Genomic DNA, 25,756 nt, shown 5'->3' on the forward strand with positions numbered 1-25,756 from the left:
CGCTCTCACAGGTCGTTCCACTCCAATTCAACGTGCTGACGTGCTGCACCGGGATTGGAGAGGAGAAGATTTGGGCGTCATTTAAAAAAGGCGGAAGATCAAGATGTTGGGAGGAATGCGGATGTGTGGTGTGTCTGTGATTGTGTGCGTACTATTGAGTAGCGAATATTTTTCCCGGTGTTTGAGTGAGGTCACCTGCTTGTTGTATTGTGTGTGAGTGAAAGAAGTGAGTGTTAGCATCTTGTGTTGTCCCATTCCCCCGTTTTGTCTTGTGTTGTGGCTGAGTGTACGCCTCTATTGTAAATATTTTCCATTGTAAATATTTCTTTTCTAATACTCACGAAAGCGGTAGGGGTTGGGTGCCATTTATTTTTGGGTGTATCTTTGTTCACTGTTTTTCCTTAGTTAGGGAGTCAGGTAAGACTCTGTATTTTCTTTTGAACTACCTTTTTGTTGTTAGGTAATTTAAATTGATACGGGACAAGATAGTGACTGTTCTGTTTATTATTTTGGCCTTGCCCAGCCCTGAAGACATTTGCATTCTTAGTGATTGTTTTGGATTAATTCTTTCTTCTTGCTTGTATCATTAAATTTGTAAGATTTCAAAGATTTTGGAAGACGTGTGTAACCTCTTTTTTATTTTTGTTTATACTTTCTTTTATGTTACACCTCGACCCTAGACCGGGGTCGTAACATAAATTGGGGGCTCATCCGTCCCATCGTAACTTAAATTGGGGGCTCATCTGTCCCATCGTAACATAAATTGGTCGCTCATCCGCTCCATCGTAACGTAAATTGGGGGCTCATCCCGGCCCGTTGTTCCACAGGGTCATCCGACCCCATAAAGTCATCCATGAAACCCTTGTTGTGGCTGTACATAGGGTAAGTCATTTCACTACTTTTTGCTTGGCTATTTTCCTTGTGGTGTGGGTAAAAAGAGTAGGATTTGAGGGTAGATATGGAGTTTGATTTACTCTCCTTTACACTCTCTCCTATACTAACACATAGGACTGTTTTTTATCCAGTGTTGAGAAGTGATAAGTCTACTGTTCATGGGGTTGACCGGCAGGGAAAAGGTTGGACTGCTGCTGTCAAATCCAGACGGGGAAATGACTACGGGAGTCCTAGAGCTGCTCAAAACCACTCAGTAAATGGTAGTGTGTTTTTACTGTCTTGAAGCAGGTCACTTTATTGCTGATTGTGAAGTCTGGAAGAAGAAAAACAGTTCACTTAAGCCTAAAAGTGGGGGTTTTCTGCAAACTGTTGGAAATGGATTGATGCTTTCCTCTGAGAACTCTGTGAATAAACCATTCATGCTACAGGGGTGTGTATCAAGCAGTAGTGATGGAGAATATTCGCCAGTAACGATATTACGGGACACAGGAGCTGCCCAGTCTCTCATGCTCTGTGATGTACTACACTTACATTCTGACTCGTACACAGGCTCTGAAGTACTTTTGCGAGGTATAGGGGTAGGGTCTCTGAAAGTACCTCTACACAAAATTGACCTCAAAACACGCCTGATAACGGGAGATGTTACTGTTGGGCTTTGTTCTCAACTTCCTGTGGAAGGGGTTGATGTTGTTATATTGGAAAATGACTTAGCTGGTGGTAAAGTTTTTCCCCAACCAATTATTGTAAGTAACCCTATTAGAACCTATTAGACCGGGGTCGTAACAATAGCATTATCTATGAAGTGTATATAGATGACACCGCAGTGCACAAAATAAGTAGTTCACTGAGCAACCATGACATTTTTTGTTTTGTTTCCAGCATGTTTATTACAATGCACAATAAATTTCTTGCTACCTGAAAAGTTTTGGGTGTATTTTCTTGTCACACACTGATTTTAGTGTTTTCATTCCTTAATTTCAATGTTGTGTACAATGCAAATGAAGAAATGTAGATCACATGACACATGCTAGGAATGCAGCTCGGATACACCAAATACTAGGTTTCATTTGTGAATAGGAAGCTGTGCTAGTCTCATTACATAAAATTGTGATGGTCAGACAGTAAGCATATGGTTCTAGGACAGAAAAATATGGTGCATAAAGCATTTGTCAACCCAACAAAAATATGTTTGCCTCTTTTTCATATAAAACATGGACTGATGTTTTTTGTGTGAAAGCAATGAACAAGGAAAATGAAGAATTCCAATGCAAGACAGATGTTTTTCAACATACCTGATGACAAGATAAAGGAAGGGTTTTTTTGGGGACCAGAAATCAAACAGGTCATCAATGACAGGCAATTTGAACCACTACTAGTGGGGCCTGACAGAACTGCAAGGAAGGCATTCAACAATGTTTCTGAAAATTTTCTTGGGAACTATAGAGCACCAAACTACATGCAGCTGGATGACAATACAAACTTACCCATGGGGTAAAAGTAAAATGTGTGTTTATCTAAACTCCTCCATGACACTACGAAATTGTATTTGTGTTCAGTTTGAAGAATGCTGTGGTGATCAGCGAACATTTCTGTGGTAGCAACACTTTTGTAAACAAATTGTTGTCCAGTGTAGTATTGCATTAAGAAAGTTTAGCAAACTATCCATAACCAGAAATTTCTGCAATTAACCGGTAACTGAGCTTTGATGACATGTGGGAGGCACTGATATACCATTGAAATGCAAGAGATTTTATTTGACAGGTGTGTGAGCCAGTGGTCTGATAATGGGTAGTCATTGCTTAATAAATAATTTATTTCCACACTTTCCTGTTGTTCGTAGATGATATTGTTCTCTTGGCACCTTCTGAAATGGGCCTCTAATATGCACTTTATACATTTCGCTGCTGAGTGTGAGGTGTTTGGAATGAAAATAAGCACCTATATGTGCAAATATTAAGCACATTATTACTTATCTTGGTGATTCAAACATCATCAAGCTGGGTCTGATTTTGGGTCTGATTTCTGTGTTTTCCATGGGACTGGTCCCCATTTAATAGAATTATTATTTTAATGAGTGCACGGTGGCTTAGTGGTTAGCATGTTCGCCTCACACCTCCAGGGTTGGGGGTTCGATTCCCACCTGTGTGGGCGGAGTTTGCCTGTTCTCCCCGTGCTGCGGGGTTTCCTCCCCCAGTCCAAAGACATGCATGGTAGGCTGATTGGCGTGTCTAAAGTGTCCGTAGTGTATGAATGGGTGTGTGTGTGTGTGTGATTGTGCCCTGCGATGGACTGGCACCCTGTCCAGGGTGTACCCCGCTTTGTGCCCAATGCTCCCTGGGATAGGTTCCCCCGTGACCCTGAAAAGGAGTAAGCGGTTGAAGGTGGATGGATGGATGGATGGATTATTTTAATGAGTGTTCGGCCACCAGAGGGAGCCACAGGACCACTCTGAAGTAATCAGAAGTAATAAACCACACCTGGACTCCTGGCTACTTAATGCCAGGAATACACTAGACGATTTTGTTTTCTGGTTCGCTTCCTGTAACAAGCAGTTAGCAGTTTTCTCCCTGGCATTCCGAAAGTTTATAATTAGTCAAAGTTTTAATATTTCCAGAAGCCTGTGTGTAACGTTTTCCCAGGTTTGGGCAGATAATGAGGAAGCTGGAGGCAGGTTTGTGTCATTTTGACACATCCGGCTTTGTGTCAATTTACTGACTCGGATCTTTGAGTCTCGTTCAGCAGAATGAGCGAATCTTTTTTCGAGTAATTTCACCAGAATAGAATTATCTCTCTCTCTCTCTCTCTCACAAAACAGATCACGACCTTAGACAAAATTACCGAGTCATGGTAAAGATTCGTTCAAAATGAACGAATCATTCATGAATGACACATCACTAGTCCGGGGCTTTCTAGAAGCACACAGAGACACAAACAAATCACTTCCAGTAATTACACACAGGTGAGAATAATCACTCTGCACACTGTACTCTTAATTCCACCTTTGGTGTTCGTTTTCATGAGCTTTTCTGTTTTGGCTTTCTAACCCTTGAGATTGTAGGCTCGACTCACAATTTGGGGGATCTTTAATTTCTGATTTCTTCTGTTTATTCCTATTTGCTTTGCACTTGGGCCCTATCTATTAGGAACTGTTAACTGGCTTACTCATTTTGCACAGATCTCCCATACACGGAGACCTGGGTTGGATTCCAGCACAGGGCGAGTAACCATGTTATAGTTACTAAAAAAAAAACAACAATTAATTACTCCCCTAATATATCTTGCATCCCTTTTATAAAGTTTTATTATTTTTTGTTTACTACCAGAGAGTTAAATTAAGGTTGCGTCTGGGTCAGTACCAAGGGCGTAACCATAGTATGGACATTGAAGGAATCCAAGCCTCGCCCCAACATCCAAAGTTTGATACTGAAAATTCGCATATTTAGAACATAGTTTTAGGATTACAGTTAACGTTTGAATTCACGTGATTTCTGAGTGATAGAAGCTCCCACAGCATGGGGAAATTGTGAGATGCTGTGGACGTCCTGGAGACATTTCTTACAGACTGAGCTGCTGAAATAAATCAACGAACTTGTGTTGAGTATGGGCGCAACCAAGTATACAATTGGAGGGGGGTTGCACACCTATTTTCCTTAACAAACGGAAATATATTAAAAAGGAATAGACATAAATAAATAGAATAGATGAAGAAAAGACAGATCCGTTGGCAGGGTTCATTAAAGTGGGACATATAGAACATATTTTCTCCTGTATATTGTGGGGGACAGATTGGTATTGCCTCAACATTGGAGGGATACGACCCCCCCCCCCCCCAAAGAGTGCGTGGTGATTAAATTACATACAATTCTCTCTCTCTCTCTCTCTCTCTCTCTCTCTCTCTCTCTCTCTCTCTATATATATATATATAGTGTGTGTGTGTGTGTGTGAAATTGCTGTCCACTCTCTCATAATTGGATAACCACCTCTTTAAGACAACAGCCTTTGACACAAGTTACATCACAATCATCATACATTTTATAGGTAGCAACTGCTGTGTACACAGGTAAGTATCTACACTATTTTCTAATTTTCATCGGCTGGATGAAGTCAGGGGACGCTTTCTGGCATAAAATTAGAATTTAATATTTTTTTTTGTCATTAATGTAATATTCTGTTGCAGAGTTTTACATTGCTTACTGTCAGCATTTTAACAGAATCCCCCCCCCCCCCCCCAATGTAGTGAAACTACAATACCCAGGATGCGATATGCAAATACAAAATTTCTTCATTAGTAATGCTTATTGTGATCAACCAATCCAGACCTCTAAGTGAGACACTCTGATGTCTTACTCTCTTGCATCTCCTGGTAGAAATAACATAGTGGGAGAGTGGTGGTTTGTAACAGCAAGCCAGAACTTCTTTTCTAAAATGTCACATTGTGCTGTTGTGTGTCAAAATCAGAAACATGTTCATGAACATAATACTAAGTTGATGTGCTAATTAAGATTTTAACAGGCTTGGCCTGCTAGTTACACAACATGCCTAATTTATATTGCTTTAACAAAACTTGCATGCCTAAAATCTACATCTCGGAACTAGCTAGCTAATGCTCACTAGGTCATGTTTTCACTGTGGAGTTGCTTTTAATGGACATGTATAACTAGCTAAATTTATAGAGTGCTGCAGGGATGAAGTCATTTTGTATGACCCAGAAACGAGTTAGCATTTCAGCCCTTCCGGTTCCATCATCCCGAAGTCGATGGGTTTTTTTAATGGGATTTCGGTTAAAAGCCTGAAATAAAGTCTGCGGTGAACACAAGCTCAAAATATTTTCACGTTTTATTCTATGACTTAAAATACACCAGTAATACCCCAATCGTGATTTTTTTAAAAAGCTTTTACGTGTGTGAAAAAGGTGGTTGCTAAATGGGACTGCAGATGTTGTCGGGGACTGGTTCAGGTGTACTGTGCACAATTCCCCACAAATTGTAAATCCGTATTATGGAAAACGTTGTTAAATAAAGTTTGGAGAAGTGGAAGGCTTCGTGATGGCGACGTTGAAGTCGAGCAACCGGGGTGTAGTTCGTTTATAGCGTACGGTTAGTTGTTTATTTCTGGAGATTGTATTTAGGTTTCAAACTTCATAAATGTTGTTGATGGACAAAACGTGTACCTTTTGTTGATCACAGAGATTATTTTTTGCGAAAATTCAAAAGTCTATGTGAAAAGCCTAGAGTTTTTGTCGTGGGACCGGTGTGATGATAACTTCTGGGTTTTGGTACAAAATGACGTCGTCCCTGCACCTCCCTATTGGGTGATTGGTCTGCATCTCTCCTCCTGTAAACACTGTTATTGACTTTTCTGCATTCGCCTGAATTGTTTTTATTTGGTTGCATATTATATTTGATGCATATTTTCATTTGGTTGATGGCATTTTTACTTATCCTATATTTTGGATACAATTTTATTTATATTTTGCTTCCACGAGATACACTTTAAGGATCAGTCGAATTTGATGTAAAGATTTGTACATTAGCAGGAATGGAGCACAACATGGAGGTGAAAGCAGCGGTCTGTTTATTTAAATGTGAAAGTGCAATAAAAATATGTTGTCTCTAAAATCAATGAATAATCATGATAAATAATCGAGATCTCAATATTGATCAAAATAATCTAGATTATAATTTTGGCCATAATCGTGCAGCCCTAATGGAAATACACTATAACCCAAAAGTTTGTGGACACCGCCAATGCCGCATTAATCCTTTGCAGAGCCCGGGGCTAATGCATCCCTTGGGGCCCCAGTTATATTGGACACTTGCATTAAATTTGTTGATCAGTTAAAAATAAAGACAAATATAGAAAGCATATCAACCCATATAGGCTAAAAATAATCCACATAAATTAAACAGTGGTATCGAGTAATAATTTTACAAAGCAGAAACAGCCCAGCAAATAAAATTAATTAAATCTCGCTCAGCACTAAAAGGGCTTCTTCCTGCTCTTCTTCAAAGGGAATTCCTCGATTAAATCCTTAATATCAGGTTGACATATCAATGTCGTACTCACTTGACATCACTGGCAAACAGTTAAGCCTATGTTCATGCATTGATCTCAGTCTAATTTTTAAAGGGGGCCCCTAGTGTTCGGGGTCCTGGGCTGCAGCCCATGATGCCCTTTGTGATAACTTGGCCTTGGATGAACATCTCATTCCAGATGTATTCCCCATAATTTCTTATATGCAATAACAGTCCCAACAACACATAAGAGTCTTTTACTGTTTAATACTGCAACAACAATGTAGAAAACATTTTTATTACAAATTTTATTTAGCAGTGCAGAAGATCTAGGTCTTTGTATAGTTTACAGGTTGTTTATATAGCATACATTTTGTTTCCAGAACATAGCCAGAGAAGAGTTTCACACTTGTGAAAGTTTGCAGATTTTGCTTTCCTGGAGTGCTGATCAATCAATTCAATTTGTGATGTTAATATAAGGCATATTCTACAGAAAGTGGGCAGAAATGATACCATCTACTTTTCTGATAATCTCAAAGCAATCTATTATTTTTGCTTTACTTGGTCTTTTTTCACTAAAAGGAGTATTAACATAAAATTTCACACCTGGCCCAATCATAATCTGATAAATACAGGGGTTTAAAATGTTTTTAAATCTGTCTAACAGGAAATCTCACAATTTGTTGTGTACACAACAATGCTTCAATTCATCTACACATGCAGTCCATGGCCATGCAGTTTTTTCCTCATTTCAACACTTATTTCACCGCAAAGATTGTGCAGATTACATATTTCCCTTCTTGAATGATGCATGCGTTATTGGAAGTCATAGATCAGTGGTGAGAATATTCCTTAAACCTGGATTAACTGATTATCCAAAATCCTTTCCAGACAATAGAAACAAGTTGGTTATGAGCTAAATTTCCAGTGTAATTCAGTGTTCGTGAATTCATCCTTTGATGAACAGCAAGGGGTTTTATTAACGTTACACAGGTGGACTGGGATAAAGCATTGTTTTCAGTACTTTGGGATGTTTTAAAACACTGTGATTGCTTATACAGTTACTTTATTTTTATTTCTATTGTACTGAACAATCTTTTTTTATTGTTAGTTTTATTATTTTGATATAATTTGACTCAGATGTGCCTGCTTTCCATAGATAAAGATAGATGTAAAACACTACCTTTTGTACAAAACACATCACACTACAAATCAGCTCCCTATCCCATAACATATAATCTATGTAAGGGCAGCATTCTGGCTGATACATGACTAATAACATCTTTAGCTTCTACTTCTATTCTCCCTAGAAAAATATTTACAGTATGAATTGTATAAATAAAAGGCCAAAAACTACAGTGCATCTAGGTAACTCTCATAAAAGCTACATATGTGTTTGTGTGTATGTGTGTGTGTGTGTGTGTGTGTGTGTGTGTGTATATATATATATATATATATATATATATAATTTATTTACACATTTCCATCCTTTTCGCTTCAAAGATTGTGTTAGACCCACTGGTGTGCAAATAGGTAAAGTGTGGAATGCTCTTTGCCCTGCGATGGATTGGCACCCTGCCTTGTGCCCGATGCTCCCTGTTATAGGCTCCAGGTTCCCCGTGACCCTGAAAAAGGAGTAAGCGGTAGAAGATGGATGGATGGATGGAATGCTCTTTGGGACTTGGTAAGTTTTTCTGTGTCTGAAATAGCATCCTACTCTCAGTTCCCCACAGAGTGCAAAGCACTAGAGTTGTGCAAACAGGACTGGGATCCAGCAATCCAGCAGAATCCAATGAAAATGTCAAAAGCATTACATGATTTGACACTTTCTATATTTTATCATACACACTAATAATTCCTGGTTTATAGTTTGGCATTCAATCCGTCCCCTTCCCTTTCTCTTGCATGTGGTGAAAATACAAGATGTTTCCAGATCACCATTTCAGGCTGGACCTGACCGAGTGAAGTGGGTCGTCCAGTCACCAGATGCTCACCTGCAGTCATGACCCTCGAGACTGATTCCAGGACTAGGTCCTGGTGAACCTAACCCAGGCAAGGTACTTTTCATCTTTTTTGTACATTTCATGGGGGTCATTAGGATGTGTCTTTCTCTGACCCCTCCCCTAAGATCTGTTCACCAACGATGGCCCTACTAAAAGCATTAAGCTCACAGAGAAAATCCTGAGTTGAGTTAAGCCCCTTCACCACACAAAGTATATAAACTTTTAGCAAATAAAATTGCTAGCATTGTCAAATATCTGTGGTATAAATGGCCTTTAGCAGCTTTTCTATGAAATTGTAAAATTAGCTTTTTTCGGTGGATGTTGGTTTAAAACACGCCATCCTGTGCACAACTCTAGATCTCACTCACGTTTCCTCATAAAAAAGCTGGAAGACAAAACAAGAGAAGAGGGACAAGACCATGACCTGTGGGTGAGGCCAGTTCGTTCTCGCATCCCCTGGAAAGACACACAATTTAATCGTTATATCTAATTTAACTGATACAACACACACACACACACACTTTTATTAACATTACTCTGCGTTTTAGCCAACATGGTCCATGCTAGTGGCCCATGTGCAGGAAATCCTGTAATATTAATATATTTATTACATATTAACACAACAGCTATAACTGACTGTTTATTATGTAACCGACCTGATTAAAATGTGTAATTTACTTATTATCTCAATGACATTTGTTTCTCATGTGGAACAAAAGAATTTGTGATTGAGTGCTTGTCTTGTTAGGACCAGTATTTATTTGGGGTTCAAGAATTAATTTTCCAAATATCTCCTGCCGTAAAAAAAAAAAAACTTCCATTAAAACTGCAGAGGAGAGCAGCGATATTAATTCTTTTAATTTGATCTTCAATTCACTGTGGTAAACAGCTACGTATAGTTTTTTCAATGTCCAAATATTTATAGACTGTATTTGGTGTATATAGGCCAAATATCCATGACATAATCTATATATTATGTAAACCTTGGTGGGATTGGTCAAACTTTCTGCAAGAGCATCGGGTTCGGGCAAAAATAGGATACAATAAACAGTCCATTTTAAAATAAACTGAATTATTGGTTTTACAAGAAATTAAGTGTTTTGCAGATAATTAAATATACAAGTTTGATATTGACTCACCTGTGGGAACTGATAGTTGAACTGACTTTTGATTTGTTTCTTTAGATGGCACAGGTGTTACTGCAAGGGGAAAAAACACACACCCTTATTAGATTTATCTTTTATCTTAACCTTTTAACCATATGATAAATTGTACATTTCATAATGAATTTTGAATAATGGCAGCTGAATATGTTGACAACCGGTGACTACCATTCAAACCGTTTTTCAAAGGAAATACACCTCTGCATGTCTCTGGGCAGGGTATAGGAAGAAAAAAAACAACAACTACAAAAATGTATTTGTAGATATTCCCATTTTAATTGCATAGTGTGTCACTTACAGGGAAAAATGACCAAAAAGAACAAATGTTCCAGATTTTCTCACCACTGAAGGCATTTCTTAATCTAGAGCAGGGATCTCAAACTCAACTTTCCTGGGGGCCGCTGGAGGTAGAGTCTGGGTGAGTCTGGGCCACATCAAGTATTCCACAAAAAAAGGGTTTCAAGTATTCCAAAAACAGTACAACCGATCCAATCTTCTTAATCTTTAATAATAACAATTCAGAACATGCAGAACATGCAGAACATGAACGGTTCTTCAGAACATAGGCTTCTCTTACTTCCTCCTACTCCTTGCTGCCAGAGACTTGGCAGCGCTTCCTCTTACACAGCTGAGCCACATTTGGCTTGAGGGAGGAAGCAACTGAGACCCTCAGTATGGCTCGAAGATGCTCATCTATAAGTCTGTACCTGAACTTTGATTTATTAAAGTTCATAGTGGAGAAGAGCTTTTCACACAGCTAGGTTCTCCCAAAAAGGCACATGATTCGCTTGAACATCTTGGAAAGCTCAGGGAACGTGGGGGGCAATTCTCTCAAATTGTCCAAGCTTGTCTGTTTTTCCACTCACCTCCCTGAACTTGGCTTTGAGTTGAGAACTGCACTGCAGGTCAATTAGCTCCATCTGAAGCACCGGGGGCATCTTCCACATCGAAGCAAAAATTTGAAACGTGCCTCTGTGTGTCTTGAAGTCTGCAAACCTGTGATCAAATTCTTCCTGTAGCTTTACAATGGTATCGGCATACTTCTCACCACTGAATGGTGTGCATGAATCCATGAGTGCCTTGCATGCTGGGAAATGGCAGAGGTTTGTCTGAGAAAGCTGGGCTTTCCATAACACAAGTTTTGTGGAGAATGCTCTGACATTGTCATATGCAGCACTGACAAGCTGGCCCTGGCCTTGTAACTTCTTGTTCAGTACATTCAGCTCCTGTGTGATGTCAACAAGAAAAGCTAAGTCCATTAGCCATTTGGGATCACTTAGTACAGGAACAGCCATCCCATCCTTATCCATGAAGGCTTTCACTTCTGCTCTCAACTCAAAAAACCTCTTCAAGACGTCCCCCCTGCTAAGCCAACGTACCTCGGTGAAGTAGAGCACATCCTCATATGCTGACTCTATTTCCTCCAAGAAGGCGCGGAACTGCCGGTGCTTTAAGCCCCTGGATCTGATATGGTTGATGCATTTCACAACGTCAGACATCACATTGTCAAACTTCAGGCATTTGCTGCAAAGGCCCTGCTGATGGATAATGCAGTGCAAAGCAATGGCCTCTTCCACACCCTCCTCTTCCAGTGTTCTTTGAACAAGTGCCACCAGTCCATTTCTCCTCCCTGTCATTGATGGCACTCTGTCGGTTGTTGTTCCAGCAAAACTCTTCCATAGTAAGCCGGCATCCACAATGGCATCACACAGCTGGCGGAATATCTCCTGACTGGTGGTCTGGCTATGCATTGGAATCATTGTGAGCAAATCCTCCATCACTTCAAAATTGTCATCAACACCACGGACATATATTGCGAGCTGCGCAGTATGAAGAGCGACTGAGTATGAATGGAAATGTTTAGCTTTCTCACGCAGCTGATCGTAAATGTTATCCGACAGGTCAGAAATGCGCTCCGCCACTGTGTTGGCTGAAAGGCTGATGTTGCTAAACTGACCTTTCTTTTCCGGACAGACTATACTTGCAGCCTGTAACATGCACTGTTTGATGAGCTCGCAGTCTTTGAATGGCTTTCCTGCCTTAGCAATCATCTCACTCACCACGTAGCTAGCTTCGACTGCTGCATCACTCTCTTTGCTTGCTTTCTTGAAAAAATCTTGTTGCCTCAGTACTCCTCAGCATGTCTAGTTGAGTAATGACGTCTGATGTTATACTCCTTGTGCACCGCAACTTTATCTGTGCATATTAGACACGTCGGAATGCCCCTGTGCTCTACAAAAAAATATTCCGTTTCCCACTTCTCCTGAAATTGTCTGTGCTCATCGCCAACCTTTCTCTTCACGGCAGGTTTTGAAAAAGACATGACTGGGTGACAAAAAAATGTATTTGCACTGGGTGACACTCCTGAAACACGTTTCAAGTGACCAACGTTGATAATTCGTGTTGTTGTCACGAGCCTGAGCTATGGTAGCCCACAAGTGTTAAAAAATATAAAACGCCCAGGGCAACGACTCACGCAGGTTCATGTGAGGAAAAAACGCGCGGGCCGCACTAACACTAAGCTTTGATTTCAAGTAGGAGGCCACAAAATATCGTTCCGCGGGCCGCAATTAGCTCCCGGGCCGCGAGTCTGAGACCCCTGATCTAGAGTAGCTGGCAGCAAACATGGTTCATCTGTGTGTTTGGCTCTGTGTTTCCCCCCACACACTAGCTCCTATTCCAAACATTGCTTGGTGAATAAAATGATTGGCGTTTATTCGTTTTGAAGAAGGTGGTATTTGTATGATGTTCTGGTTATGTGCACTTCTCTGAGGTGCTTTACCAACTTGAGATATTCCAGCATTGAACAGCCCCTTCACAATTCAACGGGATTCAGTCCTTCCACCACAAGGCTCTTGTTAATCTCTTCTCTGCTCTCCATATTTATCTAGGTCACTAGTGTGAAAGTTTAGAATCTGGAGAGTGTGGTGCATCTTCAACTATATTGCCTGGAATATGCTTAAAGATGTCACTCTGACTTCCTGTTTATTGTCTTGTGTGAAGTTAATCATGCTGTGTATACTGTACAGTATATACATATTTCCAGATTGTGTTTCATGTTCTTGTTTCTTGTAATCCTAGTTATTTTGAATATTTAACCATGTTTTTTAAGTTCTGTATTTTATTTATTTATTTATTTTACATTTATTCCTGGGTCTCGACAGAATAACATTCTGTAATAATGGATTCAGGCAAACATCCAAGTGGGCATGTATCAACATTCAGTTTGGAGGACGAGGTAGTGGGACAACATCTGTTGCAGTGACAAAACTGAATCCATGAACAAAAACAAAAATGTCTGTACCAACTTACCACTGCAATCACAGGGCTTTCACAACTGGTCACACTACATGCTTCCACGATCCCTAGAGCATAGGGGTGGCAGTCAGCCTGTGCAGAGGGTAAGTTTGGTCAGGCTTCCTCAAAGGAAATCTGTTGTGGTAATTGAAGTGCTAAGGCTTTAATAGCAGTTGTAAGTCTTAGCCATCGTAGCATAACTGTTCATATGAACTGAGGTCCAAATGAGGTCTTCACTTGACCCGTTGTTGCCTCCACCAGACCCCGCTAAATCAGTCATTGTTGCTCCTTGTGGGCAATGCTGTCATCCAGTCCCCTGCCACATGTGGACATTATGGCCAGCAGCCCAGGACCCCCTCCCTTCCTGTCACAAATCACACCTGTCAGCACAGCTCCTTACACAGTACAACATGGAGTAAAATGCAGCATATGATTGTCCAGTGACATAAAACAGAATTGTAAAAGCAAAATATATTTATTTATTTATATAAAAGCAGAATTTGCTTATATAGAAAGAGGGAAAAAAATATATAAACAAATGATATAAAAGATAGATGTCAGAAAAAGTATGAACTGTGTGTGGAATAAAAGTGCAGATGTGTGCAGTTGTATGTACAATACAGTGCTGTGCATTTGAGCTGAGGTTGTGTAGTGAAGAAGCTAACACTGCAATAAAAATGTATAAATACAAGATATGCCGTGTGTGTTGACAGGAATGTTGGGTGTTGTGCAAAGAAATCTAAGGTCTGTATTTTTGTGCATGTATAAATAGTCCTGCGTGTTGTCCTGGTTGAGGGCCTGAATGGCCTGTGGGAAGAAGCTCGTCCTCATTATGTACAGTAAGTGTTGGCCTTCAGGGAGCAGAAGTGCATCCCTGACTGCAACAGGGAGAAGAGTCCATTGTTCAGATGGCTGAGGTCCTTCATTATCTTCCTGGCCTTGGTCCAGCACTGCTTGCTTTAGATAGACTGCAGGTCATGGAGCTCAGTGTGGACGGTACACTCAGCTGATCACTCCCTCCTCTTGAGAGCCGCCTATCCTGCTTGGTGCTGTTCCCAAACCAGGCTCCGATGCTTCCTGTCAGGATACTCTCGATGGTGCAGGAGCAGAAGCTCTTTAACACCTTAGAGGGCAGTTTAAAGTCCCTTAAGTGTTTAAGGTGGTAAAGACCTTCTTGCTTGACATTTCTTATTTCTAGTTTCTCATCATCCTTGTTGCTTTGCACGTTTACTGTTCCTTTTGAATTCTATATATTTATTCATTGAAACTTGTATTTGTTACCAGTGGTTTGAAGCTTCAGTTTGAAGTGTTTTAAGCCTCGTCAATACCAAGAAAATTTGTTAATTCTTGCTTTCATGGGTAAACCCCATGGGGAGGCTGTGGCTCAGGTGGTAGAGCAGGTTGTCCACTAATCGTAGGGTTGGTGGTTTGATTCCTGAGTCCACAGGCCAAAGTGTCCTTGGGCAAGACACTGAACCCCAAGTTGCTCCTGATGGTAAGCTAGCACGTGTGTGTGTATAGGTGTGTGTAAACAGTTTAAAGCGCTTTGTAGAAACACTAAGGTTAAAAGGCACTATATAAGTGCATACCATTTAAACACATTCTGATTTAAAAATATTGTTATGAAATGGCTGAATGTGTTGAAACAGAAATTCAAAGATGGCCCGTTGATTTATGTTCTCCTAAAACACCATTCATTTGCATGCCATTAAATAGGCATACATAAACAATTTCTGTTGAACAGCAAGTTTAATAAATTTCCACATAATCCCGTTTTCTGGTGTCACTGTGTATTATTATTATTATTATTATTATTATTATTTTTTAGAGTAACCCACTTACCATCGACTGTGACACTGCTGATTAGATCCCATTTTTCATCGACATGTGTAGATCTTTTTGTGCGTCTCACTGCCTGGTAGCTCTGGTACACACCCTTATCAGCAAGTGTAAGATTCTTCAGCTCCAAGGAACAGTCCCCCTTAAGCAGCTGGGTCTCAGGAACATTCACACGGCCCCCATATCCAGGACCCTGAAATGACTCCTTGCCTTTTCGCTCAAACACATCATCCTTATCAGTGCTCCACCTAATATATGGAGTTCCACCTACAACTCTCAGTGTACATGGCAGGACAACTGTGGAACTCTCTTTGCCAAATACATGTTCTGCAGAGAGGAGGCCTGAGATGGGAAAATTAAAACTTTAGATTAATTTTAACACCTTTTTGGTAATGCTCTTATGTTAAGAAACATATAATTGATTTATTTTATTTAAACAAGCAGGATACTTACCCACATAGGTGGTGATCCACACAATGCAAATGGGAAAAAAGGTGGTCATGATGCCCAGATAGTCTCTGGAGGAGTGTGTGCCAGTTTCCTACAACAAGCACAACAGGATTTAACAGAGAAATTTATACGAATATCTACAGGTAACAGTATATGATGGAACTGATCAATAAATTCTCATTTAAATAATTATATAATAATTAAAATTAAAGAACACAAATCCTTGCCTAAAAAGCAATATAGCTAAAGCCATAGTATCAGTGTAAATCACAAGTTTTATCAGTGTAAAATGACTCTAAATGCCTAGCCCTAATGGTTTCTTTTCAAGCAACTCAAGAAACTAAGCTTCCGTGTACATTATTTAATCACCAGTTACCACTCAGTGGAGTTCATATGTCTTTCTTACAGGAACCTTTAACTAAAGTGATAGTTGTGTTACCAAGATATTATATAGTACTGAATCCTTGTTGTCTTGTGTACGTTAAAATAGTTCAAGTGTACAGTTTTCCAGCAATGACCTGTACTGCACATGTGTTTTGTATATGAGGATGTGTTCATAAAAGATAAATATGAACATCTATTTAAACTAAGTGTTTCCTAACTTCAGTTATAAATTACATTGCTATTTTTAAGAATATTCTGTGAAAAATGCAGGCAAGACAAACAGCCCATTCTGACACACACACACACACACACACACACCAACATGTTTTCCCCCCAGTGTCCCAGCTTACACTACACAAAAGTTAATGTTAGCCATAAGGACTTAAAGCTGTATGAATTTAGACCAATTTACACCACCATTTCCAAGTCAAAATATCAACAACATTTAAATGTCAATACCAGCGGCGGGTCATGCATTTTACAGCTAGGCCTTCAGTGCTATCCTCCCGCAATTTAACCACCTTCAAATAACCTCACCATGACACCAGGGCTATAAGATATTCAACAGCCGTTATTGTAACCACTTTAGCCGCCATTTTGCTTATAATTGTGGAAGGATACCATCAAACCATCAAGGCTGTACCACTAATATGCAGTATGACAGGATGCTGCATCACAAATAGACATCACATCAAATCAATGTCATTACCAAAGGAAAAAAAAAAGAACAAACTCAGTACAACCAGTCACATTTACTCATACAACTACCAAGCAAGCAAAAATGCTATAAAACACAAAACACAATCAGTTTTCAACAGGCTTTCCTACTGATTCCAGCCAAGCTGCTGGGCCTAAACATACATACCACCACACACACTCAAAGGCACAGCCAGACCACTGAAACTGAACATCATTAACACCAGCAGCAATGATAAAGCAATCAATAATAATAATAATAATAATAATAATAATAATAATAATAAACTAGTAACAGGTCTATCGATCTTCTCTCGTACTATGGTACTATGGACAATACAGAGTAACTGTATGATCATCTGGTAATTAAAACGCCTGAATAATTAAACAACAGTGTGATGTAACACAAAAGTGTCACAATAAAAATATGAAGTTTTTAAATTCTTCAATTCAAATATCATTTTAAGAAAAAGATCTTACCCTGATGAAGGTAGAACACAGTGTGTAAAATAGGCCAAACTTTTGATATGACTAAATAGAAAGAAAATGTGTTTAGAAGTTTCTACCAGTCACCACCCTTCTACTGCTGCCTTTGTTTCCCATAAAGGTCACATTTCAATAACGCCTCTTACTTCCTCATGCTGAGTGTTGAATGATGATGATGGCAATACATTATTTCTTAGCTGTATTCTACTGTATATATTGGCTTTACATAACAGTATTTTAAATATATTAGACTTACTTGTCAGTAGAAATAAACTATAGACATTTGAAAACAAACACTGGTTGTCTACGAATAAACAAATCCTGAGTCACTGGAATTACAGTGAATTACAGTCACTGGAATTACTGGTACAAACAGCAGAAGGCGCATTGCTGCCATCTGCTGTTCGATCCGAGTTCCAGCGATGTGCCGCGTCTTCTACTCTGACTAAAACATTGCGGATAATTAGCGGATAATTTAGGAATATCATTTTATTAAAAAATTCTAGTTCGCGTCTTTTATGCATTTTTTCACTTTCAAAATTCATCCTGCCGGGCGGATTTGGCCTGCCGGCCGTACGTCTGACACCCCTGCAGTATAGTCTCAAGAAAGAGAAAAAAAACCCAGTCACATGAATATGCACTTTCGTGTGGAATATAGAGTAGTACAGACTGCATACACTAGATACTTTACTATTATATATATATATATATATATATATAGGTTTTAACCAGATTAGTTTAACCAAGTCCCATTAATCTGATTTCTTTCTTTATCAAATCACTCTACGAATCACGAATCAGACATTTATTTTTAGGTGTACTATATTACCATTTATTGATATTTCTCATTTGTAAGTCGCTTTGGATAGAAGCGTCTGCTAAATGAATAAATGTGAATGTAAATCCTGTAGACTCTTACCTCGGAGAAGGGAAATACCGCGTTTATATTCCGCAGATTCACAAAGCGAGTCTCCGACTTACTCGTAAACACATGAAAGTTTGGGGCCGTGTGCAGAAACCAAACCCTATCCGGGCCGTGTGCAGATCTCAGCATACACACTCCGCCACGCCTATCCCGAGCCAGGCCGTGTGCATAGTTGCAAAACACTTCCTGTAAACAAGTCTGCACCTCTTGAGTTTAAAAACAAACTAACATTACATTCGGGTTTCCCCGAAGCAATAATGTTTATGTAGTATTATTCAATTACTCCACCTAAAACAAACAAACAAACAAACTAATAAATAAATGCAAACGCAGCAAGGTGAGCTATGTTTGTGCTTTGACACACGTTTAAAAATACAGGTAGCAAACATTTCTTTGTTTGCTGGAAGTACTACCATAAATGTACCATTACTACGTCTCTTTTACTGGGTAGATGCAACTTTAATGAGCTTTTAAAGGGTCATGAAACCTCCCTCTTTCAGCTCAAGTCTACCTCTCAATGTTTTTGAAAAATGCAGCTGAAATGGGCGTGGGTGGCTGTGCGAAGAAGGGAGGGGGAGTGGGCTCACAATAAAGATGGATAGTGACATAGAAGTTTGCAGATGAGGCAGAGGACTTCTCTCCTCCTGAGTACCCAGGGCTAAACGGAGACACAATAGATAGCGGTGCAGGTCTTCTTCCCTATCTATTTGAAAGGCCCGTGGAGCTTTAAGTGGTTTAATTAGCTCAAAAGGCAAGTAAAACGGTTATGTTTAAAAATTAAACATATGCCTCATTTGAAGGGATGGAAAAGTCCTTGGGACTACGGCATCATTGTGTAGACACAAACTGCTTTCATGAGCAAGTCCGAAGTCCACCTTTCTCCAATTCTCATAGGTCTCCCGAGAAAACACACTCGAACTCTTACACAGCTGAAACAAATACCTGCGACCCATTTGAACGCCTCTCTCAAATACTACATCTGTAGGAAAGCACCAAGTGCTGTCATGAATAATTAAGAGACAGCATCTTCTCATAGGATAAGAACACACAGGCTCATGAATAATTATGAGACACAGACGCGTCATTGAAGTACTATAGTGCATTGCCACGTCACTGCCTGTGACAGGATGAGATTTTAAACCAGGAAAATAAAAATAGTGTAAAGAAGCTCAAAATGAACCAGTTTTCTCCTACAGTTAAAATTAACAGATGCTAAGATTGTCTTTCATGATGTGCCACACAAACACCTCTGTTAAAATCTCAGAAAATGTAGTTTAGTGTTTCAAAAGGCACATCAGTGGTCCAATTATGCACCTTACATTATTTTTAAAAGTACACTACATTCAAATTTCCAGGTGAAAGACACTAAATGTACAAAAGGTGTACGCTTTATGGTACCAACAAGAAAATGTACTGTTTAGTACAATAGACACGCCCACACACACTCGCACGAATATAGGGAAAAGTTTAGAAAACTTTATGTAGTTTAATTAAGTAAAACACATAAAATAATTATTTTCTAACAGTCATGGGTTTTACATAAGATTTTGGGGGATGCATAGTTTTCCTGTTTACATGCCCAGGGGATTTGGGTGGGCTGGGTGCCTTTAGAAGCAGGAGGAATCTGGGGAGTTTACGTGCCATTAGACATTCTGTAGTATGTTTGGACAGCTGCATCCGAATATCTTTTCTTTATGTAGGGCACTTAAATAGAAGTTTGAGTGAATGTGTTAGATCTTCTTCTTGGGGGAGGAATAGCAATGCGTGTCTGTGTAGAGGCCTCCGTTCTCTCTTTCCAGAAAGGCAGCACGGTTAAACGTGTTTGAGTGCCAGAATCCACTTTACGCCATTTGAGAAGGGGCCCGGTGAAGTGGGTCTGGGAAGGGAACTGTCACCGTCTTCATCTTAAAGGATGATCTAGGGTTTTGTTTAGAAGAACCAGGGTTGATGGGTTTAGATCGTACATCTAGAAATTAGGGATATAAAATACTTAAATACTCATAAAATATACATAGGGCTGGACAGAGAGCAAAAGGAGGATAGATAAGGAACAGTTTGTACTTACCCATGGCTCAGCGAAAGAGAGAGAGAGGTGCAAGGGGAAAAGAGGCTGGTAGATAAGGAGAGGCCTCCCAAAAAGTAGTAAATAATAAAGAAAAACAGATATTGGTTAATGACGTCCGAGAGCAGATGTAGGCAAAAGTTATACTAGAAAAAACTTGAGGGCCGACTTAGGGAAGAAGGTGCAAGCTGAGATAAGGGACACTCCCTAAAGGTACATGGATGCTTTAATTGCATATAAGACTCATTGTAAAAGATTGTTTCTTGTTGCATGTTCCACTTTTTGAGTGAAGCATGTAATCCTGGGCCTAGCTGGGCCAGCCAGGTTCATTTTGCTGTCTGGCTGACTGCTGAATAACACTGCCTTATCTGTATCCAGTCTCCGTGAGTTCTGCTATGCTATTTCTCTAAAAAATACAAGTCAGATTGCATAATAAATTTCATAGTTGAAGTTTGTGAGCTAGCAGGGCCAGTGCAGGCTGCAGTGGCCCAAAATTTCCTGCAGCAGATACTCTAGGTAAAATGGAAATTAGGTACAGCCCAATGAGCCTAGCTGTTCTTGGGTACAGGGGCCTTACTCAAGAAGCCACAAGTTTCTTTCTGGCAGTGCACAGAACCTTAAATAAACCTTACTGAGCTACTATCCCCCACTCACTTCACCCGCTTAAAGATCAAGTGAGGAGGGGATTTTATGACCACATTTCTGCATAAACGTTGGTTAGCCCCACATGCCTACAATGTGTTCTGCAGGGTTTCATCTTGTTCAGACATGTCCGATACTGAATAATATGGACATGTGATACATGATGAAAAACACAAACCTAGTTTATGTGCCAGCCTGGTGTGAAATAATGTTGTGACCTTAAACACAAACCTGCTGGGACACTAGATATAGTACTGTTTCCTCAAAAGAAAACAGCTTTGATCACTTAATCTCCTTTAAAATAAAAAAAATCTTATCTCTATCTTCATCTCAGTGATCAAGAAAATGCATTCTTAAATAATATATTCAGAGATAATGTTAAGAACTTAACTGTGAAAGTAACTTAAGTGACAGTGTAATATTTTTATTTGAAAATATTGTTAGACTGATGTAGAGGCTAAAAAAATGACTCAATTCATGAAAAAAAAACAGTCCTAAGCAGAAGCTTAACCCAGCAACTTGTTTGCCAGAGCAAGAGGAACCGAAAGTATGATAATGCCTTGGTTTTGCTTTCCTGTAAAGGCTATGAGCTGTACTTTGTGTTCCTGTAAGTCACATGGTTCTCTATTTATACAAGCCAATGATTTTCCCCTTGGGCTTTTCATGAATCAGTAATGAGTGTGTGGTGAGTGGAAAAGCTTATTGTATCAGTCCATTTCTATAATAAAATTATTTATAATTATTTAAGAAAATACATCTCTAGTCTATTATTATTATTATTATTATTATTATTATTATTATTATTATTAAATAAATCCCAAGTCTATCGACTATTTTTCATGCAAACTCATGATCCCCAGAAACAGAAGTCCATTATCATTTAGGTCAGTCATGAGACATGGTTTTTCCCAGAGGGGTGTGCAGCTCTAGAAGAGAAAGCCATATTAATGTTAACAAAAATGTTTGGAGGACAGGTTCAGGGCAGTCTTCTGGGCATATTTATCCGGTGTAACCCAGATGAGAATGGAGTCCCTATTGAGTCTGGTTCCTCTCAAGGTTTCTTCCGCTTGTCATCTCAGGGAGTTTTTCCTTGCCATCTTCGCCTCTGGCTTGCTCATTAGGGATAAATTTCAATTTCAATTTTATATCTGGATTTCTGTAAAGCTGCTTTATGACAATGTCCACTGTTAAAAGTCCTATAGAAATTAAATTTTATTGAATATGCGTTTTCTCAATAGTGAGACCACTATGCCATTGCATTGACCCAGTGGGTAGAATTTGGTAGAATTTGGTAGGCCTTAAGCCCTAATCCCTGGGTCAGTGGCAGAAGTTAAGTTAATATCCTTGTATCTTAGGAAGCAGAAACTCTATTTAACAGCTCCTGCATCAGAAAAACATCCAATCATAAACATCCAGTTGGCAGCTCTTTCCCTTCCTCTGGGTGGGGCACTGTGGTCAACAGCTGCAATCTAAGGCAATTGCTCTCAATTAAGTAAGTGTAGCATATGTCCTGTCTGTGATGTGCTTGAGGCAATGTCATAAGATTTTAATCAGATGACAGCAGTTTTGGCCTTGTGGTTCTGTCTGAACATGGTGCTTTGTGCATTACGAGTGATGGACTACGAATGACAATGGCCAATATATAGCCAGGTTAAGCCATTTGTAAGCATCCCCTGCAAGCTCAGCTGTGGTGCTGCATAGCATTATGCACCTAGTTCCAACTCTAAAGAACTGTATGTTGCCTTTGCAGCTGGTAAAGGCTAAATGCTGTTTGTTCCCAGATAATGCTGAAGCCAAATTTGTAAATCACAGCTCAATATTCATTCACCGTTAGCTGGGAAATCAGATAGTCAGCTAGCCCCACAGTGGCTATCAATGTCTTAAGAGAGCTTTTAACTGTTTTCTCAGTTCTTCTTTGCTGCACAATGAGAAGCTGTTTGCCTGCAACTGAGAAAAGTTAATTAAATTACTGTATGAAGATAATATGAAGTTAGTCACAAGCTGTTATGCAGATAGCCTGAACTGATTGTGGGATGTGAATTTGTAGGAAGTGAGAAGTAAAGGAATGTCTTCAATTACCACTGAAGACATTTTATAGTGTCATATGTTCACCATTTTTATATGTTTTTTTTTTTTATTCCATTTTTATTTAGTTTGGAACACTTTAATTTACGTCAGTTTGAACACTCATTAGAACAATCAGCAGCAGAATGTATAAGCAGCACATTGTATAAAAGCATGCAGATACAGGTCAGAGAGCTTTGTTTACACATCAGAATGCGGGGAAAAATATTATCAGTGACTTTAACTGTGACATGGTTGTTAGAGCCAGATTGACTGATTTGAGTATTTTAGAAACTGCTGATATCCTGGAATTTTTTTATGGCCACATTTTTTGCATATATACTCTCATACTTCTACATTGCTCTGCAATGTACTGTAAAGATTAATTTGGAATCCTGCTCAGGCATGTTCCAGGTAAAGGGAGTTTCTATTGCGTGACAGGAGTGTTAGAGGTAAAACTTGTCAGACCTGTCAGACACGATTGCTTGTTCAAAACAAACACTCCAGATCATGTCATCTCTTTTAATTTACTGACTGTACACCTATAACAAAAATTATAATGAATGATTCTAACAGAAATAGAGCCTCTTATCCTGGCAGAGTTTGGAAGTATAAATATGACACTGCTGGGGTTCTCATTTAGCTTTAAAAGTACAGACCAGCCATTTAACCCTTATTTCACCTTATTATTCTCAGGAGCAAATATGAATGTGTATTATATACAGTATCTCACAAAAGTGAGTACACCCCTCACATTTTTGTAAATATTTATTATATCTTTTCATGTGACAACACTGAAGAAATGACACTTTGCTACAATGTAAAGTAGTGAGTGTACAGCTTGTGTAACAGTGTAAATTTGCCGTCCCCTCAAAATAACTCAACACACAGCCATTAATGTCTAAACCGCTGGCAACAAAAGTGAGTACACCCCTAAGTGAAAATGTCCAAATTGGGCCCAATTAGCCATTTTCCCTCCCCGGTGTCATGTGACTTGTTAGTGTTACAAGGTCTCAGGTGTGAATGGGGAGCATTTGTGTTAAATTTGGTGTCATCGCTCTCACACTCCCTCATACTGGTCACTGGAAGTTCAACATGGCACCTCATGACAAAGAACTCTCTGAGGATCTGAAAAAAAGAATTGCTGCTCTACATAAAGATGGCCTAGGATATAAGAAGATTGCCAAGACCCTGACACTGAGCTGCAGCACGGTGGCCAAGACCATACAGCGGTTTAACAGGACAGGTTCCACTCAGAACAGGCCTCACCATGGTCAACCAGAGAAGTTGAGTGCACGTGCTCAGCGTCATATCCAGAGGTTATCTTTGGGAAATAGACGTATGAGTGCTGCCAGCATTGCTGCAGAGGTTGAAGGGGTGGGGGGTCAGCCTGTCAGTGCTCAGACCATACGCCACACACTGCATCAAACTGGTCTGCATGGCTGTCGTCCCAGAAGGAAGCCTCTTCTAAAGATGATGCACAAGAAAGTCCACAAACAGTTTGCTGAAGACAAGCAGACTAAGGTCATGGATTACTGGAACCATGTCCTGTGGTCTGATGACACCAAGATAAACTTATTTGGTTCAGATGATGTCAAGCATGTGTGGAGGCAACCAGGTGAGGAGTACAAAGACAAGTGTGTCTTGCCTACAGTCAAGCATGGTGGTGGGAGTGTCATGGTCTGGGGCTGCATGAGCGCTGCCGGCACTGGGGAGCTACAGTTCATTGAGGGAACCATGAATGCCAACATGTACTGTGACATACTGAAGCAGAGCATGATCAGTATGCAGTATTCCAGCATGATAACGACCCCAAACGCACCTCCAAGACGACCACTGCCTTGCTAAAGAAGCTGAGGGTGAAGGTGATGGACTGGCCAAGCATGTCTCCAGACCTAAACCCTATTGAGCATCTGTGGGACATCCTCAAACGGAAGATGGAGGAGCACAAGGTCTCTAACATCCACCAGCTCCGTGATGTCGTCATGGAGGAGTGGAAGAGGACTCCAGTGGCAACCTGTGAAGCTCTGGTGAACTCCATGCCCAAGAGGGTTAAGGCAGGGCTGGAAAATAATGGTGGCCACACAAAATATTGACACTTTGGGCCCAATTTGCACATTTTCACTTAGGGGTGTACTCACTTTTGTTGCCAGCAGTTTAGACATTAATGACTGTGTGTTGAATTATTTTGAGGGGACAGCAAATTTACACTGTTACACAAGCTGTACACTCACTACTTTACATTGTAGCAAAGTGTCATTTTTTCAGTGTTGTCACATGAAAAGATATAATCAAATTTTTACAAAAATGTGAGGGGTGTACTCACTTTTGTGAGACACTGTATGTTATTTTAATGAACTGTAATGTTTATAAGTGTTGAAAAAGTATAAAACAAAAGTTTTTAAATAATATATTTAGAGGTAGCATTAAACAGAAATGAATCTTGTAGCTGTATATAATTTTTAATGGAATTTATTTTGTGACAAATATAGTATGTAAAAAGCCAGTCATGAAGAGAGGCAGAATCCAATAGCTTGTTTACCACAGCACAACGGAATGTTCCTGTAACTCATGTGATTCAGTATCTGTTCACACTGCAGCTTTTATTTATAGTTAGTCAGTGCAGCCATGCAGTATAATAATAGCACTCTGATATACACTGTAATAAAAACAGTCACAAATGACATATTATGCATCTATTTTGCTTTCTTTTTAAGATACATTATATGTCTGAGTACAGATAAAAAGTAAAAGATTTCACTCAATTCCCTTATTACCCCAAGGCTTAATGGTTAAAAAACATTTTGTGTATTGATTTGTTGAAGCAAACAAATGCA

At 39.6% G+C, this 25,756-nt stretch overlaps 1 protein-coding gene across 1 annotated transcript; it reads right to left on the bottom strand.

Annotated features, from left to right (window-relative positions):
* Window positions 1-7,159: 7,159 nt before the first annotated feature.
* On the bottom strand, window positions 7,160-20,220 carry LOC128617784 (uncharacterized). Its single transcript, XM_053640930.1, has 7 exons — window positions 20,217-20,220; window positions 20,047-20,117; window positions 18,146-18,337; window positions 15,664-15,751; window positions 15,214-15,552; window positions 10,051-10,110; window positions 7,160-9,367 (listed from the first exon to the last, which is right to left on the bottom strand). Exons 1-7 carry the CDS (start codon window positions 20,218-20,220, stop codon window positions 9,276-9,278), a joined length of 846 nt encoding a protein of 281 aa, XP_053496905.1. The 3' UTR covers window positions 7,160-9,275.
* Between the last annotated feature and the right edge of the window lie 5,536 nt (window positions 20,221-25,756).

This window comes from Ictalurus furcatus, chromosome 14 (genome assembly GCF_023375685.1).
Source record: "Ictalurus furcatus strain D&B chromosome 14, Billie_1.0, whole genome shotgun sequence".
In the NCBI taxonomy this organism is placed as follows: Eukaryota; Metazoa; Chordata; class Actinopteri; order Siluriformes; family Ictaluridae; genus Ictalurus; species Ictalurus furcatus.

Excerpts from the sequence above, each read along its gene's own strand:
- LOC128617784 (XM_053640930.1), bottom strand. Across the intron at positions 15,752-18,145 it reads CGGTATTTCCCTTCTCCGAG|GAAACTGGCACACACTCCTC; the intron begins GTAAGAGTCTAC and ends TGCTTGTTGTAG. Across the intron at positions 10,111-15,213 it reads CAGCAGTGTCACAGTCGATG|TAACACCTGTGCCATCTAAA; the intron begins GTAAGTGGGTTA and ends TTCCCCTTGCAG.